Source organism: Merops nubicus, unplaced genomic scaffold, assembly GCF_000691845.1.
Source record: "Merops nubicus isolate BGI_N331 unplaced genomic scaffold, ASM69184v1 scaffold28379, whole genome shotgun sequence".
Taxonomy (NCBI): domain Eukaryota; kingdom Metazoa; phylum Chordata; class Aves; order Coraciiformes; family Meropidae; genus Merops; species Merops nubicus.
In genome coordinates this window covers 509-19842 of record NW_008630665.1, presented here as the reverse complement: position 1 = coordinate 19842, position 19334 = coordinate 509, and the positions used below count along the sequence as shown (strand labels likewise).

At 41.6% G+C, this 19334-nt stretch overlaps 1 protein-coding gene across 1 annotated transcript; it reads right to left on the bottom strand.

Moving 5' to 3' along the window:
• Window positions 1–3375: 3375 nt before the first annotated feature.
• Window positions 3376–17068, bottom strand: UBXN2A (UBX domain protein 2A). The gene is made up of 6 exons (XM_008947386.1): window positions 17028–17068; window positions 15614–15749; window positions 13731–13840; window positions 12028–12168; window positions 6772–6936; window positions 3376–3739 (listed from the first exon to the last, which is right to left on the bottom strand). The coding sequence occupies exons 1-6, from the start codon at window positions 17066–17068 to the stop codon at window positions 3451–3453; spliced, it is 882 nt and encodes a 293-aa protein (XP_008945634.1). The 3' UTR covers window positions 3376–3450.
• Between the last annotated feature and the right edge of the window lie 2266 nt (window positions 17069–19334).

The window sequence follows — 19334 nt, the reverse complement described above, 5'->3', positions numbered from 1 at the left end:
CTGTGCTGGAGGCCAGGAACTAACCGGGCTGAGCGGGCAGGGAACGGCCGCCACGGGCCCGCCCTACGCTCCCCTCAGCGGCACGGCGCGGCCCGCAGCGGAGCAGCTCACGGACAGCTGTCAGGCAGCGACTGTTTCTGGGGCTGTTTTCGTCCAAAGTCTAAAAATACGAGCTCTGTCGTTTTGAAGAGATGCACCGTGTTGTGATTTACATGAATTTATAACCATATCGGCCAGCAATGTGCTCAATACTTGGGCAGTACAAGTTCACCACCATCACCCTGCCTACAGGAAAAAGGTCCTGCAAGCGTGCTCTGCATCAAAGAAAAAAGCCAGGCATTTTGAAGTATGAGTTCTTTCAACAGTGAGACAGCCTGAGAGAAGAGAGTTTAAACAAACCAACAAGCACACGAGGGCTCTGGGATCTGCTTGTCTTGGGAAGATGACGACTGTGCACACGAGGCGTCCTGGTTCGACCGATTCAGACAGTCACTCGGTGGGCACTGGACAGCCACTGCAAAGTGTGCCACAAAGTACTGACAGGTAAATCTGGTGCAGCCTCATCTGACAAGAATAATTGTAGCAAATTTGCAAAATTCTGAAAGAACAAGGCCTTACAGATTTTTTCTTAAAATCAGGCCTTCAGCACAAAAACTGTGGTCTAACAGGCCTTCTTGAAAACCCTCTGAAGCTGTTACATTTTAAGGACTCCCTAAAGGGTGAGGCCAGACAGGGTTCAAAACAGAGGTGTACTGCTCAGTCCCTTAGCACCAATATGTAATTTTGTTCTAAAATATTAAGCTAGATACAAGATATACATGCAATGTTCAAATGCAACATTTAGGTTCTTCCTTTTCACTCAACGTCCTTTAACACATTAAATCTTTGCTACCTGCATTTGCATGTTTCTTCACAAAGGAAAAAACTACAGAAAGATTTCCTGCCTTTGTTCTCTCCTAGACTATTTCAATTTTACCGTAAATTATGTTAATGCACAGGCTTTACTCAAAACAGTGAAGCCTTGTGAAGAGACAATGAGTAACTGATAGTATTAGTGTGTTTCACAAGCTCAAGCATTGATCAAGGTAGTTTTACTGTTGTTTGACTAATGCACAATAGCCATCTGCAGCACTGAGCAAGAGATTACGCTGTCCAGACACTACAGGTAGCTAATCAGTCTTTATAAATTGACCCAAATCAAGTAGGTTTAGGGGAGTGCCGTATTCATTCCAAAGATTTTCTCCAAACTAGGAAATAAGTTATCCAATCACAGCTCATTGCCTTTTTTTAAAGGCACTTTCTAGTCTAACGTAGGATTAGTGCAGTCAGCGTCTCTCTTGACTTTTAAATATTTGCTCTCATTTTGTAATTAAGACCATGGCACTTCCAAACTGCAAATACACACTCGAGTACACCAAAGCTGTAGTCAGGAGCAGTTGATTTCAGTGAAGCCCAACACCGAGCCAGACACAAGCTTATCCAGTCACTTAAAAATACTGGTAACAGACATGAATCAGCACTAAAATACTAAACACTTACTGCTCCTTTCCAAAAATATGATCTTCCAATAAGAAGCAAAATAGATTTACCTACCTTAAAATTTGATCTTTTCCCTCTCCCCCTTTAAATCAGCCTTTAATAATTTCTTTGCAATTTTTGTTGCAAAAGCAGTAGTAGTATACTGCTACTTTGACTTTTCGTGAACCTTTTAAATCAGAACAACTGAACTTACAATGAAGCACATTTAGTTTCTTAATGCTTGGTTCTACAGGAATACAAAACCAAAAGCACCCATTAATAAAATTCAGCATTCGGGAAGCTCTGCAAACCAAAAGTTGGACTTCTGTCTGTAGGTGGCTGGTCTCTTCAGTTTTACTAGTGGATCTGTCTGCACATTTCTTCCTCATACTAGAGAACCAGTAGGCTTCTTAGATAGTAGAGGAGGCAGTGCAAAAGCAAAGAAAATTTTGTTGTGTTATTTGCAATATAAACCTGAACGACACAGTGGCACAAAGTTCACAACACTGAAAACAGTTAACAGCATAGTCTTCAGGTATTTGCTTTCTAAATTCATGGAGTAGATATTTGTGCAGTTGACTTTCATTTCACTGCCCTCAAACTTAACAGGAGAGATGCTGAAGCAAGACAAGTTTTACATCCCTGGGAACGAAGCGCATCATTAGATTGATGTAACACAACTTTCACATGGAATTCAAGTAAATTTCTATTTAGAACAAAACCAGGAAATCCCAAACCCATCTTTCATTTAATCATGCAAAAGAACAACTCAAACAATCATCCATTTGTGTAAGTAGCACAAACTAGTTAGCACCAGGGTAAGCCTTGCCTAGAGACTCTAGTGCCGTTCACAAACCCATGTGCTACTTAGCAAACAGTACAAAATATTTAGTCTTTACATTGATTTCTCCTTTAGCAAACCATGGAACAGTTTGCTACAAATTTTATACCTCAAGTACATAAAAAGCAAAATAAAACATTTGGATGGAAACAGGGCATAGGGCAGGGGGTGGGAAGAAATACCAGTTTTCAAATAAGGATTTTCACTATCTTTGGAACTTGGCCACATGCAATGAAGTGTCACAGGCAGCTGGCCAGTTCAGGAGAGGCAGATACAACTTACAACTTCCCTTTAAGCAACTACTCCCATACAGTCATCTCCAGAACACCTGAAGTTTTTGTCATGAGGCTAAAAGTGAATCTCTATCCTATTGAGTAGGTAGCTCAACGTCACACTGTCTGTAAGACACCCGTAGCAGAACAAGAGGCAGAAACCACTTCAACCACTGGTAAGGACAATTCCTTCAGAGCTTACTTTGAGGCACTTCATATGCAGTATGCACCAGACTACCTCATTTCTATCTTCTCACATACGCAACTACCACCATGTGAAGACTTGAGAGAACATTACACTGCAGATCTTTTGATGCAAGTTAAATCCTGAGGATTTTTCAAGTTAGTTGAGTTCAAATATGAGCATCCCTGCAGCATCTGTCCCCTAGAAGCTACTGTGAGAGGAACACAAACTGCAGGAGCCTACACCAAAACAGAAGTGAAAGCAACCAGTTCAGTTTCACTTTAGTCCAAAGTGCAAAAATAAATATTATTTTTCCTTAAAAGGTGCTGTCAGTAGTGATTAAGTCTCAGAGAACTCTTCCACCCAAATATGCTCACTAAAGAACTAAGAAGCTTTCCACCTAAGGAAATTCTAAGGATGACCTGTTTGTTGTGCAGTTAACTCTGCTGTGTTATATAGGCAGGTTCTGACCACCCAATTGAGTTGAAAATGATTCTATGACAGCAGATGATAGCACAACACATATTTTGCTCTCTAAGAGTAGAGTAAGTGAGAATGAGAGTCCATCAAGATATTGCTGGTTATATTTTTGGTTTTCTAGTTCCACCTGTATGTAGTTTTTGGCTAGTTAATAGTTAATTTGATCTTGTACTTTTGATAGCCTTTTTTTGCTCGTTCTTGAGCTGTCCATTAGGTGTAGCAGCAGTTTTGTAGTCGTTGTCAGGTGCTTGTATCACCAAGAGTCGGAATGGTTCAGTTGTCTTCTGAAGCCTCTGAACAACAACAGCATTTTGCAGCTTTGCTTCCTCTAGTGTGAGTGTCTCGTCTCGCAGCTCTCGACACGGCAGCGAAGTAGTCAGTGTGAAGGGAACACCTCCCTCTGGTCCTTGGTACTTGGTTATGAAGTCTCTGACGTGGCTTATTCTGAGAAGAAAAACCAAAATGCAGCATTAGAGCACTCCCAGTTCCAACACAGACCACACGGACAGAACACATGGCCACCACAAGAGAAGGAGACACCCAACTCATGTAATGGCTGAAGGCATAGAAAAGGGAGAATAGAGATGAGGTGGTGCCTGAAGTGCCTGATCCACTTGGAAGGCAAGAACTAAGGTGTACATGCTCTGAGAGCAGTCCCATGGGAAAAAGCATGAGTATCATATTCTGAGCAGGTTTAGGTTGGGTATTAGGAAAAACTTCTTCACCAGAAAGGTTGTAATACACTGGAACAGGCTGCCCAGGGAAGTGGTGGAATCACCACCCCTGGAGGTATTTAAAAGACACAGATGTGATGCTGAGGACATGGGTTAGTGATGACTTAAGAGTATGACCATTAACCCTGTACTGCTATGATCTTGAAGGTCTCTTCCAACCACAACAATTCTATGATTCTGTGACAAATGCATCACTATGGCTCAGATGTTAGCTACACAAGCCTACCATTTCTTAACCAGCTGGTGGAGCTCTTACCCGAGGTTTCTGTGGCCAAGAGCTAGAATAAAGATGCCTCCAGTGTGGTACACGTAGCAGAAGCATAATGAAGAAAAAGGATTTGCAAAAATTATCTGGACAGCTTACGAGTTAACTAGATCTAAATATAGTCTCTACCAAAGCAGGTGCAACAGTGACTTCATTGCAGATTCAAGCTGCCTGTTAAGGTGTGAAGAACCTTGCAATGGTGAGCAGGAGAGGTTTTGCTGTGAAGACTCAGGACGGACCAATTTAATTAGAAAACAAAGATGACAGGATAGCTCCATCCCAATAAAATAAGCATAGCATCAATGCCCATCTTTTGATCCTGAGGCCAACTGGTAGATCCTGGTTACTGGCAAATCAAACTCATCCTTCCTCTTCCCCATGCACAGGGTGGCCCACAGGGTTTACTGCCTCCTGGGAATGACCCGTGATGTCAGCTAACATCTGAAACAAGCCTGAATATTGTTTGAGAAAGTGCTAGCTGCCTTAGAGAAAGCCATCCTAGTGGTTTAGCAGCACAGGTGACCCAATTTTCATGGCTTAGCCACACTTACTAGGACAAGTATAACCAGCATCTGACTCCTGTGCATGCAGGCCTCAATTCAGAGATGATGTTTGGTCTTATGAGCCTCAAAAACATCAATAAATTTTTGGCTGGACATCTGCAGGTGTCTACATGCATTGTATCAAAGTTCACTGGGTCCCAAGAGCACCTCAGGCAAGTAATCACCAGCTATCTGCCTTAGGATGAATAAACTCCTTTCCAGGCTCCACACCCGATGCTCCAGGGTCACACTAACGTAGCAGCTCCTCAGGAAGGGACACAACTGCAGACAGAGCTGTGGGTGCTACTCCTACAGCACTGCTCTGCTGGCTGACTCACTCTCAGGTCTCCTCAGTTCCCTGCACTGCAATATTGGAGGGCTCCCTGCACTTCTGCTCTGATGCTGTAACTTCAGCCCTTCACCAGTCACCACGTCACATCTAAAGCATAGTTCCTGTGGCACACACACATTCTACCTGCAAAAGGGTCAAAGCAATCCATTCACCCAGGTGCTGCAATGTGTGTGCTACAGATTATCTACCTGTAGTTTAATTAACAAATAGTTAACTTTTCTGCTTCTCCACTGAAAGGAGTGCTACATGTCCTTCAGGATTATGATTGCACATGTACTCTCAATTAAAGATTTCCCCCTATTTCATACTAGGTCATCCACAAACACTGTACACAGCACAAACAGGATGGTCCTGTGGCAAGAGGATACGTTATGATGGAACATTTACAGCAAACTACTTCCAAAAGAGCATCACATCAGTAAGGCAGCTGTTCTGCTTATCTCAGGCTTTTTTCCCCCCCTCCAAAACCACTCAGCACCTGTTCAAACTGCTATTTACCATAGAAAAAGCTTCTAAATATACTTAAACATGTGAAACTTGGAATAATTATGATACCGAGTCTTCCAATGAAGTATTTATAATTATAGCAGCAACTGACCCATCAGAGGTACCTTGCAACAGTTTCAGTTCATACCTCAGGGCACTAACAGTCATAAATTAGCACAAGTTCCAGGAAAAGTTAGTCTTAAACATTCAGCCGCTGAGTTTTTGTTCTGCCCAGCCACAAAGACATACACAAGTTATCCTGACAGCAGCCTGGGTTGTATTAAATCTGTGATCAATTTAAATTGCTGCCCAGGCAACACATCCTTTCTGTATGATGTGGTTCTACAGCACTGGAGTAACTTTGCAAATTACAGATTTGAGAAATGTCCCTAAGACAATAATTCATACTACAATTTAATGTTTAATAGTTAATCCTGCTTTCTCAAAGCTCCTCCATTCATGTGCTGCACTGACACCTTCTGATGTTACCACCATTCATAAGCCTCTTTGGGAACTGGAAATTTTACTAGTGAAGAATTAAAGACATTGGATGCATTCAATTCTGTCTATACTCACAAGCAGGTGACAAACGTGCCCTGCCTAGAGCACTGATCCTGTTCCTCCCAAGGGGCTTCTCTGGCTCAACTCAGTCACATCCTCCAGCTCCCAGCTGTGGTGCTGTTTATGCTCAATGACTAGCAGGCTTTTTACCAAGCAATTTGCTCCAGGTGTAGTCATTTTGTGAGAGAGCTGTCATCTTAAAAGCCACTTCCTCTAGTAATGAGCAATACATACACCTTAACTTCCACTAACCTACAAACAACTCCTACAGCTCCCTCAGATTTTCATTTATGCTCACTTATGTGCTGACTGTTAACATCAGTTAACATTCCTCTCAGCAGCTACAAGATTTCTCAGTATTTGAAAGGAGGTTTTCTAGATAGAGCTGAAGAGCAGTCCAACATTAAGTGAACCGAGGATTCACTTAATTAAATAGTCTAGATTACTCACAGAAAATTAGAGGCTTACCATGTGTACACGCATGGGGCAAACAGTTCAGAGGCAAATACATATGACACTGCTAAAAGAAGTCTTACCTGTGAGAAACATTGAATTTCTGAATTATCCTTTCCCCATCAGCTAACCAGATCTGGACGTTAGTGATAGGTTCCAAATCACTTAAGGGTACTAAAGGCAGGTGTCTTTTGTTGTCAGGTCCTTGATGACCATCTCTTACTTTAGAGATTATCCTTGGAGTAGCACTGAAAAGAAAAGCCAGACAAGGTTATGCCTTCTGTGTACACTTGTAAGGTTGAACCTTCCTCCAGACCTCTGCTTCTGGAGCTTTCTGCTTTGTATCAATGTGCATCAATGCCTTTTTTTTTAACAAATATAGGAAGACTGACATAAATGTCAGCTTTATTTTTTAACTGTATGCCAATACTTTCTCTTGAGGACTTCAACATGCTAAAGAATTTCAGTTTGCTCATGTTAAACATTTTTACAAGATGGAGGGGAACTAAGTACCAAAGGATTAAATACAAATACACAAGAGATGAAACAGTCTGAAGATTCTTCGTGCATTTTTTTTGTGCTCTAATCACACAGGTGAAACCCTAAGGGGCTTGAGTATTGAATTTGCATACTCAATGTTAATTTTCACTGTAATGTGATTACAGTAATTCAATTTAATTGAATGTTGTTAGCCTTGATCTAGACCTCAGCATCAACTATTTCAGCTTAGAAGCATTACTCATCTATCACAGCAATTGATTTAGTATGGAAATGCAGGCTGATGCACAAAGCACTTGGATTTTGGCTTTTTCCTAAGGCGCTTTCAACAGCTGACCCTACCGTAAGGGCAAAGATCTGCAAAATGGCTTGACAGAACACAGGGTATTCTGTCCCTCAGTCCAAGTGCATGGTCTTAAAAAAAAATTCTGACAAAAATTTTTATTCTGAAGAAATGTCTAGAGCTTAATGCTTCTGTTAGGACTGAGCCTCTTCAGCATGTACTGTTTAAGTCATCGCAAGGCTGGATCCAACCGGCGCAGTCTCAGGTCGTGTGAGTGCAACCAGATGTTCACTTCCAAAACAGCAGTGACCTAAGGAGTTACCATTTCTTCTCTGAGCTCATTTGTGGGCACTGACTACAGGAACACTTCATGGTGGTTTGTGGAAAAGCTTCCTCTTTGCACAGAAAATGGATGAGCTACTGTTTCTTGAGAGAGAAGGAACCAATGGCCATAGCACAACAGCCTTAGCAATGCTACATCTGCTTTGCGGGCAAATCCCATTCTTGCATCCTTATGTTCTTGTACCTTCCTTCAGTCATAAAGCAGAAAAGTCACAGCCAATTTATTACTAAAACAAAGATGGCTACTGACAATACAGTCAGGCTAATAAAGTTAGTCTTGTGCTCATGCCCTCAGTCTGAAGTACTTAAGAACTCTTACCACCCACTGCCTAGTCAAGTGCTCTAACTTCCACGCTATCAGCCAGTAGAGGCACTTCTTATTTTTTCCACTAAAACTCAGCGAAAAGTATGAGAATCAAGTAATCTCATTCCCAAGTGAGCAGTAAGAGATGATCAGTGCAAATGGAGACAGATGAGAGCACAGACCTGACTGCTTTGTGTTACACAGAAATTAGCAAGGGCACAAGAACTTGGCACCAACATGTTCCAGGAGGCACATCTGTAAACATTCTGGTATTCCAAGGACAGGTGACTTACTGTCACCCACTTGCCTCTACTGATTTACTTATCTCACATCCAGCCTCTGTGTGTGTTGTTTTGTGTTCTGTCTCAACACAAAATAAACCCTAACTATCCTCCAGGTCTGGAAAAAAGCTTGAGCACAAGCAAGATAATGTTAAACAGTCTCAAGAGAAGAGCAAAAAAATACTGCAGTCCAGCAGCAATCAGCTTGCACTGTCTCCCTGATCAGCAGCATCCAGGACACTGAAGGACAAGCTCTCACGTGTGAGCTACCTGTCCCCAGTAGAGCAGAGCCTGGAGAGGCTGCCAGCTGGGCAGCTGCCAGGCTGATTTAGCCTGGGCTGAGCTACATGTCAGCCCAGCCCTGGCAGCTGGAGTTCAGACGACTCTCTCAAAGGGATACAGGTTTTGGTGCCAGTCTCAAACCAACTTCTCTCATGGTCTCATCTTGGAATTTGTGGTAGGCATTGGAGATGATTCTTTCAATAGCAAGTATGTGTGAAAGTGAAGCAAACACCTTAAGCTAAGCTACAAGAGAAAGGCAGAAGATCTATATTCACCATGGTTAAAAGCATTTTTATACTTAATAACTTTGCTCTTGTAGGACTGACAGATAAAGCCATCTAGTGGTGGGAGTTTTGACTAAAGCCACAAACCAAGAACCTAAGGCTCTTATTAGCCTCACATCAAAGTATTATCACCCCTTTTTAAAGGCTTATCCCTTTTATAAGATTATCAAAAGAAGATGTAAACTAAAGATCGAAGAGACACAAGAGCCTCCTGTCAATTTTCTGAAAAGGAAAAGCCCAGGAGTTAGGTATCATGTCTTATCCTGACTAACACTTCAGAAGCTCAACATACACTGTTTTACCCCAATGAGGTTGTGGAGCAAGCCCATCTTGCTACAAGGGATTTCAATCAATAGTTTAATTAACATGCTTCTGAGGCAGTCATTAAAATGCATTGATAAGCTTAAGAGAAAAGTGCCTTTGCAAATCTTGTTATAGCCTCCAACTATTAAATGCAGCTGAGCAGTGGTAAAGAGAATATACCCACTAGTTATACAGATTCATACGGCGTATCAGAAAACTCTAGCAAGTCTCATTTGTGTCTCTTGTCCAACAAGAAAGGAGAGGACCAAGCTCATTGAGTCACATCAAATATATAATTCCTACTTCCTCCATTTTCCCTCCAACAGAAGTTTTAATGAGCCAGCCAACACACCGATTCATGATGGTTCACCCACCACATCATCCATCCATCTGCAAACATGGGCAGAAAAATCTACAGACTATTAAAAAAAATGTTTATTTGACAAGCTGAAGCCTAGCTAGGATGTAAGCTGAAGTAAACTGTTCAGTTTACACCTCTCTCATTTCCAATTAAGCACACAAATGTAACTGTGGGAAGGGAGTTCTGTAGCTTAAAACTTGTTACAGGTCTCAGACAGCACTCCTATTTCCCCACAAAGCTTTTCTGCTGAAAAAGTAGCAATTGCTTGTAATGGTCATTTATTAACATCAAGAAGTGAGCACTAGTTTATGAAATAAAAGCACTTACAGCTCATGTGTCCAAAATCAACAAAAACATTTACTCATCTTTAAAGAACAGGCTCTGATAACATAGCACCAAATAGACTAGCAAGAGTAAAAAAAAAAAAAATACCATTTTATCTACTTCATAAAAAAAAAAATGCTGAGCAAGTTGTAGAATATCTCAGTGTATGAGACCAGTCAACTGAAATGTGCAGAATCACCTGTTCCCAGAACCCAGCTCACCTATGTGGAACCACGACCATGCCTTGCTGAAGGCACGAGAGGGCAGGACAAGCAGCTGAACCACCCACCATTCAGTGCTGGTTAGCAGCACGAACCCAGCACACTGAAGATCTTTTTGCTTTTTGCTATATTGCAGATAAAATAAGGTTAAGTTCTTGACCCTCGTTCACTCAGGATTTCAGCGCTACCGAGAGCAAGTCTTGCAGCATCTCATCCATCTCCCAAGGGAAGACTCTTCCTATTGACCCTGTCTACTCAAGCATGTAGAGACTGAATGGACCGTGCTACAGAAACAGATGAAACAGATAAAACAGATACTTGCTTCTCCCAGGCAGCGTGGAACCACTCATCCTTTACTGTTATCAGCTTCGTACTCTGCACATTATCATCTTCTTCCCCTGCTTAATCCTTTCCTACCCATGTCATGCTTTCCCTTGGCACAAGCACGTAGCCTCAGCATTAAGCCCTTTCCACTGAATCAAAACAAGGTGTTCAGGTAAGGGCTGGCTACAGCCTGATGCCAGTGGGCAGGTCACAAGCAGTCCCACCTGGGAAAGCTTCCTGGAGGCTCCCAGTCACTGAATGGGTCCTATTCCCTAGGCTGAAGTCTGCCCTTAGAGGCATGTGAGTCTGACACAACAGGAGCATGTGAAGCAGGTAATTTGGCTGGACTAAGCAAAAGTCAGAGGGATCAATACATGAACTCCTGTTCTGCCCTGCTGCAACAGCCTTCTGCAATACAGGACTGTTTGGTTACAGATCAAGCCCAGTTTTAGCACTGGCATTAGCAGCTGATGCTCACCACACACAAGACAGTCATAGAGTAAAGCAAAGAGGATCATGTAACATGCCAAAATGTCTTAGTGCAGTGAACGTGTGGTTAAATACTGAGGAATTTTAAGGGAATGCAAAATAACCTTCAGTTCCCTTTATGGGACTGTCATACTCCTCTCTCCTCACAGAAAGTATTGCACACACATCCTTAAAAGAGATTATTTTCTCTTAGATCACAGAGGTGTGGCAGCCTTTCAGCTAGAAACAGTTCTGCTAATGTTGAGACCTTGAAGAAAGCAAGTCAAGAGCATCCTGGCTGTATTAATGGGAACACAGCCAGTACACTGTGGGAGCAAATCATCCCCCATGCAGCACTACTAGTACACACCTAAATACTGCCTCAGATTTGGTACCCCAAATAAAACATGTCAACAAACTGGAGCAAGTTCCACAAAGGGCCACCAAGATGGCCACAGGCTGGAGCATTTGCCTTGTGAGGAGAGGGGCTTGTTCAGCCTGTGGAAGAGATGGTACTGGGAGGAGACACCTAACTGAAGGCTGCCAGGATCTACAGGAGGTCATCAGGAGGAGGGAGACATGGACATAAACTGATATAGACATAAACTGAAATAGAGAACTGAGTTGAGACATACAGACTGGATATAAGGAAAACCTTCTTTCCCATGAGGACAGGTACTGGGAGGAGACACCTAACTGAAGGCTGCCAGGATCTACAGGAGGTCATCAGGAGGAGGGAGCCATGGACATAAATCTGGGACATAAACTATTTGAAATAGAGAATTGAGTTGAGACATACACACTGGATATAAGGAAAACCTTTTTTCCCTATGAGGACAGTCCAGCACTGACACAGGCTGCACAGCTTTCACTCTTGCAGGATTTCAAGGCCCAACTGGATAAGAGCCTGAGCAACCTTATCTGTCTCCACAGCTAACCCTGCTTTGAGCAGGAGCTTGGATTAGAGAGCTCCAGAGGTCACTTCCAACCTGAATTATGAGATCCTTTACCACAGGTATAGCTCCCTTCAGCTGCTCAATCATTGATCACATCAGACCACTCACCTTCCTAATCTGTAGCCGTGTCCAGAAAAGGGATGAAACATTGGCTTTTTTGATGACAAATACACCTGATCTTTTTTATCTTCCACTTGCACATCTACCTCCTCCTTATCAAAAACTTTTCGTAGTTCAAAAGGCAGTTCCCTTAAGAAAAAAAAAATTAAAAATAATATCAGAAAAAGAACTACTATACTGTTTTCAGAATACAAAATAGATTAATGATTAATACCTGTTCTATGTTTATCCTTCCAAGGATAATACTTAAGAAAAAAACCAAATGAACAAACAACTTCACAATTATTTACTGAGTTATGTTAAGTGATGACATAAAAACAACTTCAAGTTCCTGAACTGCAAATTAGCCAGAAAGTGAACAATAGAAGAAGAAATCATCATGCAAGTTGTTGAACAATATGAATATTTCCTCAGCAGTTCCCACTCCAAAGCACATGTGTATGAAGTTCAGAATTGCCATACATTGCTGCAAAAGGCTCAATTATTTTAACCTCATAGTAAAACAAGAAGGAAAAAAAAAGGACAACTGGCTTTTAGACTGAGTTTAGACAGTGTGTTTAATTATGAACAAACATGAATCTCAGCTTTTAAAAATGAGATCACCACTAATAGCTACACTCTTTAGTGCAGTAACATCACCTTGGTAAGGCTTTATGTGCATTAAGCAGGACTCAACAATGCCTTTGTCTATGAGCTCCAACGCAGATGCTTTATTTTCGGGTGGTGGGGCTCAGCTGGCACAGGGGCTGTACTAAGTGCTTCTCTACCAGCAACAATTATGCAGGAACCATCTTGTAATTAGCATCTTGACAAGCAAATGGTGGAAGAAGGGTAGAAAACTTCTGATGCTTGCACACAAAGAAAGCAAAAGGCTTTACACAGTGCAGCTGCTATTAGAACCAACACACGTGACAGCCACAGAGAAACAGTGTCAGATTAATATTTTTGATGGGCTAGCAAAGTATGGAGAAGTCAAAATAAATACAATGGCTTAGTAATTTCACATACCTGAAATGAATTACTAAATTATGTGCTCCATAAAACGATATTCTTCTCTCCATTTGTATGGGGTGAGGAAACAAAGGCTCAAAATTATATTGGTTTGTATGGTCAACCTGCTTTTTAAAGCAAGACTGTAAACACTAGCAGAAATGGGGAGAGCATGCTAATTTTTAATAGGGGGATAAAAGTAAGATTGCTGTACACACACAAATGACTGAAATAACAAGTCTGTACTAGAGAAACGTCTGAAATTTAAGATTGATCAGAGTTTCTGGGTTACATGGGGCAAAAGCAGCCATTTAAGACATTTCATCAATAAAAAGAAAACAAAGACCATGAAAACAGAAATGCTTAACCACTTGCACACTGAGTTTGTTAGTCAAAGTACCATTGATCAGTAGCTCTTACTCTGATTCATTCTTTATTTCATCCTGCACCTGCTGTGCCCCCACCAACACCCACTTTCATCTGCTTCATCAGCAACTGCATGAGGACTGCAGCTGAAAGCTACCCTAAACCTGTTGATGTTAAAACAGCCATTAGCACTGCAGGAACTGAGCAGCCTTTGCTCCTGCAGGGATACTGCACTGCAGCAAAGCCAAGCAGCTAAGGAAAAAAGTTAGGGCACGAGCTAAGTGCTGTCCAAAGTACATTAACTCAGGCCACCTAAGAACACAAAACTCACTTACCCTTTTTTAACAGAGTCCAAAAATTGCTGGTTTGCAACATCAGTGTAGCTCCTAAGTTCACCATCATTTACTGTAAAGCCATTTTTCCAAAGTTTAATGATTACATCAACCTATAAAGTAAGAACAATTCTCATGATAACAGTGCTATAAACTGGCTTGCTACACCCGAGCACCCTATGATTGCAAATTATCCACTATGTGGCCTAAAAATATTGAGAGAAGCCTCACTATACCTCTGTTTCAGCCCTGTGCCAACAAGCAGAGCAACTGCAAGAGGTAAGTGACATTTCTAAGTATCTTGTGTCAGCTGGCGTTAGAAATAAACTTTCCACAATCATTTTGCTTTCCTAGGTCAAAAACACCCCTGAAAAAAAAAAAAAGAGCTGGAAGATTCCAGCCAGCTGCAACTCTTCCAAGAGCTAATTTTGAGAGCACACATGCTTGGTGTTGGAACACCAAGGACCAGAATAGTCCAGGTGGGGATTTATGAGGGTAAAGCCTTGTTCCACTCATCCAGAAGGATTCTGTGACAAGCAGGCTTTGAGATAATGCACACAGAAGCCTTTTACTCAGCAAATGCAGCAAGGATCAGAAAATTTATTTTCAGATAGTCACACATTCACGTTTACCCTAAAACACGTGGCTATATTCAAAACCTTGGTGTTAGGGGAATGAAAAAATAATTCTCAATAATTCATTAACCTTGCCAGAGAACAGTCACTACTTCAACTTGTAGCCTTCACACTGTTCACCGAAACCTCTCTGACTTTACCATGGATATATTTGAGATTGTGTTTTCATATTTACAGATCATGCCATTTAAGGCAGCATTTGATCATCCAGGCCTGATCCCTGGAGTAACACTGTCTTGACAGATATTTGGCCACATGTGAAGAATATGAAGCACATAGAAGGCAGAATTCACCTCAACGGGAAATTACTTTGAACTAGCCTTGACACCACTTGACTTTTGTAGTTTGACTTGTTGGAAGATGACTGCTACAAATATACACAGCATGTGCAAATTGCTGAGTAAAATTTCTCCTCTTTTAGCTGAGTAATTTGTCAAAAACATATACAGCACTCAGCAAGATTAGACTCTTTTAAGAAGTCTTGTGCCTCCCAGCACGACTGCATGGGGAAGGAGTTATCACAGGAAGGTTCCTCTACAGTGAGTCAGTATGCAAGTTTAACGTGGGCTAACTATTCCACACCAACTTCCCATTTAGACATTGACACAAGGACTGCTGTGGAACACTGTTTCCAAACAGTAATTTAAGATTTTGCCTCTGACATTCCTCTTCTCTCAGGCTCAGCTGGGAATTCATGAATGTAATTTCCAGAAATGTCTACTTCAAACTTCTCCTTGACAGCTTTGTTCTACGTGGCCTTTTCTGCAGCCCCTTACCAGTCTTTGGGGAGTGACAAAAAATATGAAAGGGACAGAATTGGTGAGATATAAACCAATAGCAAACATCCCACTACTATCACTACTATAAAAACGGGAGCAAATAAAAAAAAAAAAGGGCTACTGGGGCTCTGCACAGAGGCTGCAACTCTTTAAACAACCTCTTAGGCAGCAGCAGTTGTCATTCCTTGTGCCTCACGATCAGCTCCCTCCCCTCACTCACGAGGCAGGAGTGCATTAGCCAGTGCCAGCCTAAGTCCCAGCCAAACCACTGTAATGCAGCAGGAGCCAGAAGCACAGAAGCATAGGCCTGGTTGACTAAGAGATGGGAGACTGCTCCTACTGCTGTCAGAATTCTGTGGGCATTTATTCACAGACGTACTGGATAAGGCTGCTGGACTTCTTGCCTTTGTTTTCCAGAGTACTCCTGGAGTGCTGTTATGTTAAACATGGGTATTATTCCTTCACTACCTACCTGGTTCTTGACTGTAGTTGGGGGCACACATATAGCACCAACCTTCTGAGCTTCTTCAAAAAGGTTATCTACAAAGTAGTCACAGTTTTGCTCTGTACCATTCAAAATCTGCTCATTGGTTCCTGATTTACACATCCTGCAGAAAAAAGGTGTAAGCAAAAATGATGCCTTGGAGAACACATCAAAAGACAAGCAGGTACCCTGGAAGTTCAGCACCAAGAGGTGTAAAAGCCTTGCTGCTCTGCCCTCATCTTACCTGGCTGTTAGATGGTTCATACTTCTACTTCAGACCAGCAAATATTTAACTGCATGCCAATGAAAGGCCTTCCTTTAAGTATTTCCATGAGACAGGCTTGGGTGACTTCCTTTACCATACGTTTAAAAAACAACATACAAGGAAATTGCCCTATGATTTACTCCCCCACCCCAAACTTGAGCCTCCCCATTCCCAGCACCATCCCAGAACCACCATTACTGTCTTTGGGAGTGCATAAGAGAACCTCAAGAACTGGTGACTCAACAGCACTTGAGCACACTGAAGAAATACAACAGAAGACTTCAATACTGTGTAGACTGCTGGAGTATTAAAAAATATGCATCAACTACATCTTTTTACAGAACACTGCATATATGACAGCTGTTTCTGTTAGATTTTCAGTGGTCAAAACCCAGAACTATGCAACCTGAATGAATGATGATCTTTCAGTTTAGGTACTTTGCATAGTAAGAGGATTATGCAGCTTTTGGTAAACACTGCAGGAGTTATTCCTATTGGAGATTCATAAAAGTCTATTTTAAGCAATTCAGGAAAAAAAGCAACAACCCAGCTCTTGAAAAATACCCAGTTTTACATAAAACTCAGCACTGAATTCAAGAGCAGTGACGCTTACTTGAATGGTAATTAGATACATTTGTATAGAAAGGAATTGTTTGCAGTGCATCTGTGCAACACTAAGAATCCCTACAGAGTAACATCTTTAAACAAAAGAAAAACTTGACAACATTAAAGAAGAAATTTCAAAAGTATGCTGTCCCCATTTCAGTGTCCTAATAGAACAAAAGAAACTTGAAGCATTACTCTAGGTATTCACCATGTGTTACCTTGGAATGGGAGCTGGAGAAGCAAACTCCTCCTGTGGAATGCAGAGGTGCACACTGAGTGAGCAGTTTGCAAGGCTGCCCTTCTGTTTTAAACAAAAATATTTACGTAGCTTCTTGCATCTAGGAAGCCAGGTTATGTGAAAAATCTTTTGTCAAAAGAATATATATTTTTAAAAGCTTCACTATAGGTGGAACAGGTGGATACAGAAAAAAAAATTATACAATTTAGTATAAAGTTTGAAAAGTTGTGACAGGACACAGACACCAATACGAAATGAAGAGGGAAAAGGGGAATGGGGGAACTGGCACCTACCATTTTCTCTTTACAGTTTTGATATTGTCCATGTCTTTCATTCTTGTGCTTCACCTAATTAGGAAAATAAGATGGTTAAAAAAATGAACAAAACAAAACCAGACAAAACACTCAGCACACTTTGCCTCTTTTTTTGTAGCTGAAACATTCTTTATAATTTTTCCTATGTCGATAGTACATCTAACCAGGAACCTCAACCTCCCTCCCACCAAGTCTCCAGATGGTTCTTTGTTTTCCTGCAGTTTCTAATTTAATGACACATGAACCGTGCATCAGTTTCGGACGTTCAAAAGAAACATTGCCTTTTCATAAATGTACAAAAGAAATCCCACAAGAACAGTGTGAATTGAAAATACATGCCCATATTTATGCTTCACGAGGAAAAAATATCACATTCCTTTTCAGAGCAGCATGATTTATCTCCCTTGATTTTTCACAACACCCTGAGACAGTTGCAGAAGAACTGCACTGCCACTGCTGGTGTTCCAATGACCTTCACCTTCGCAGTGTGTGCTGCTGAAAGGTGCAGGATTTCACAGGCTCCTCTTCCTACCATACGTCAACATATTGCTGCAGGATCCCAGCAACTGTGAATTATCATTTCTGGTCTCCCATCTAGCTGGAAAGAAAAGCCTGGATTTGCAAACACTAAATATATTACAGGATTAGTCTGCCGAGTCAAAAGCAATGAAACATGCCATGCTGATGTCATCACACTCGAGCTCTTTGAACAAAGGTAGTCACAAAAAGCCAGAGACTCCCAAAAACACCCTTAAAAAAAAAAAATGAAAATCACTCTAAAGTTAGAGAAGAGACAGGAGAACAGAAATTTTAAGCTGCAACATGTTTAAAGCATTATTCCTGAAGACTGGCAGGTACAGAATACACAGATGACGTTCTGCTCCTGGCAGGTCTGGGACTAAGTCATTGTGTGTGGCTTTTAGAGAGCAAAAAAATAAGCAGTGATGGCCATCTACTGAAATAGTAGTATGCACAGCAAGACCAAAATAAATTCTAAGTGGTCTTGGTATCTAATTTCACAAGAAGGCAGAGGTTAGGGGGCAACAACACTCACTACAGCACTAACCACGACAAAAACCATTCAGTTATTCAGTATTAACTCCTGTTCCTCAGGAGGTTGATACTGGCATTCTTTCATCTTGAAAGTTAAATCCTTGAGAGCCACTTTCTGTGTAAATCAGCCTGAATGACTGAAAACATTCAGTAAGTATGTCCATAACAGCTTTTAAAGTTCAGGCAGCCTTCAGTTTAACCAATGCTGTTTTGCATTAGGTCAAAACATTGTACTTGGCACACCTTTGGCATGTCATAAAGAGGCAGCACAGTCTTCCTATCCTCCCCCCCCCAAAAAACGTTCTGCCAGAGCATTACATATACACCAGGCAAGCCTGTGCTGGTACATTATGACCTTATAAGTGTCTCTGATCACCCTACTTGGAAATTTGAACCTGCACTTGGAAAGAAATGAACTTTCAGTGTCAAGTAAGTATAGTGAATTTAAGAGTTCTTAAAAAAATATGACTTTTCAAACTTCCTGAGAATTTTTAACACACTCGAGCACAATGTAGTTCGTGCTTTGTGTTAATGTGTTTATCTTCCCAACCTTTCATTGCTCAATAGATTACTCCCCAAAGCAAAAAGAGCCACCTCCAGCCGTCTGCTTTTGTGGATTCTGTGACTTGTCATCAGAGCTGTTAAAAAGCTACGGACACAATGAAGCAGCTCTTCAAATTAATTCTTTTCCTACATTAGGCTGGCCTCAAACCTGCATGAATAGTATTCAAAACTGGTCAGCTGTGAAAGTCGCTGTTCTTTCTGAAGTACAACAGCAATTACACTTAAGAGGAAGTGTTTGTGTTAATATATTAAGGTAAAGAAATAAACTTATAGAGTGTATTAAGTTTATTAGAACTAAAAAGGCATTAGGAGATAGTGATCAGACTGCACTGCAAGCACTTTTGCTCAGCAGGCCAACCCAACTAGCACAAACAGCCTCCTGCCAACTTCTGATAGATATCCTCAGCGTCACTTAAAACACAAAGAGTTTTGGTGCAGGTTTTTTGTGTCTGTTAACAAAAAGTATTCCAGAGCTGAACTTCCACTTCTGGAAATTAAGTGTAAAGTAGAGGAAGAAGCTGCCAGGAGCCCACTACAGCTACGTGTGACAACTGTGCTAAGATACTCCTGGCCCTTCCATCTCGGAGCAGCTCTCTCCTGCCCCAGGGGCTCTCCAACGACCCAAGGCTCTGTCCGTCCGTGCCGCCGGCTCCACAGAGGCTGGGCCGT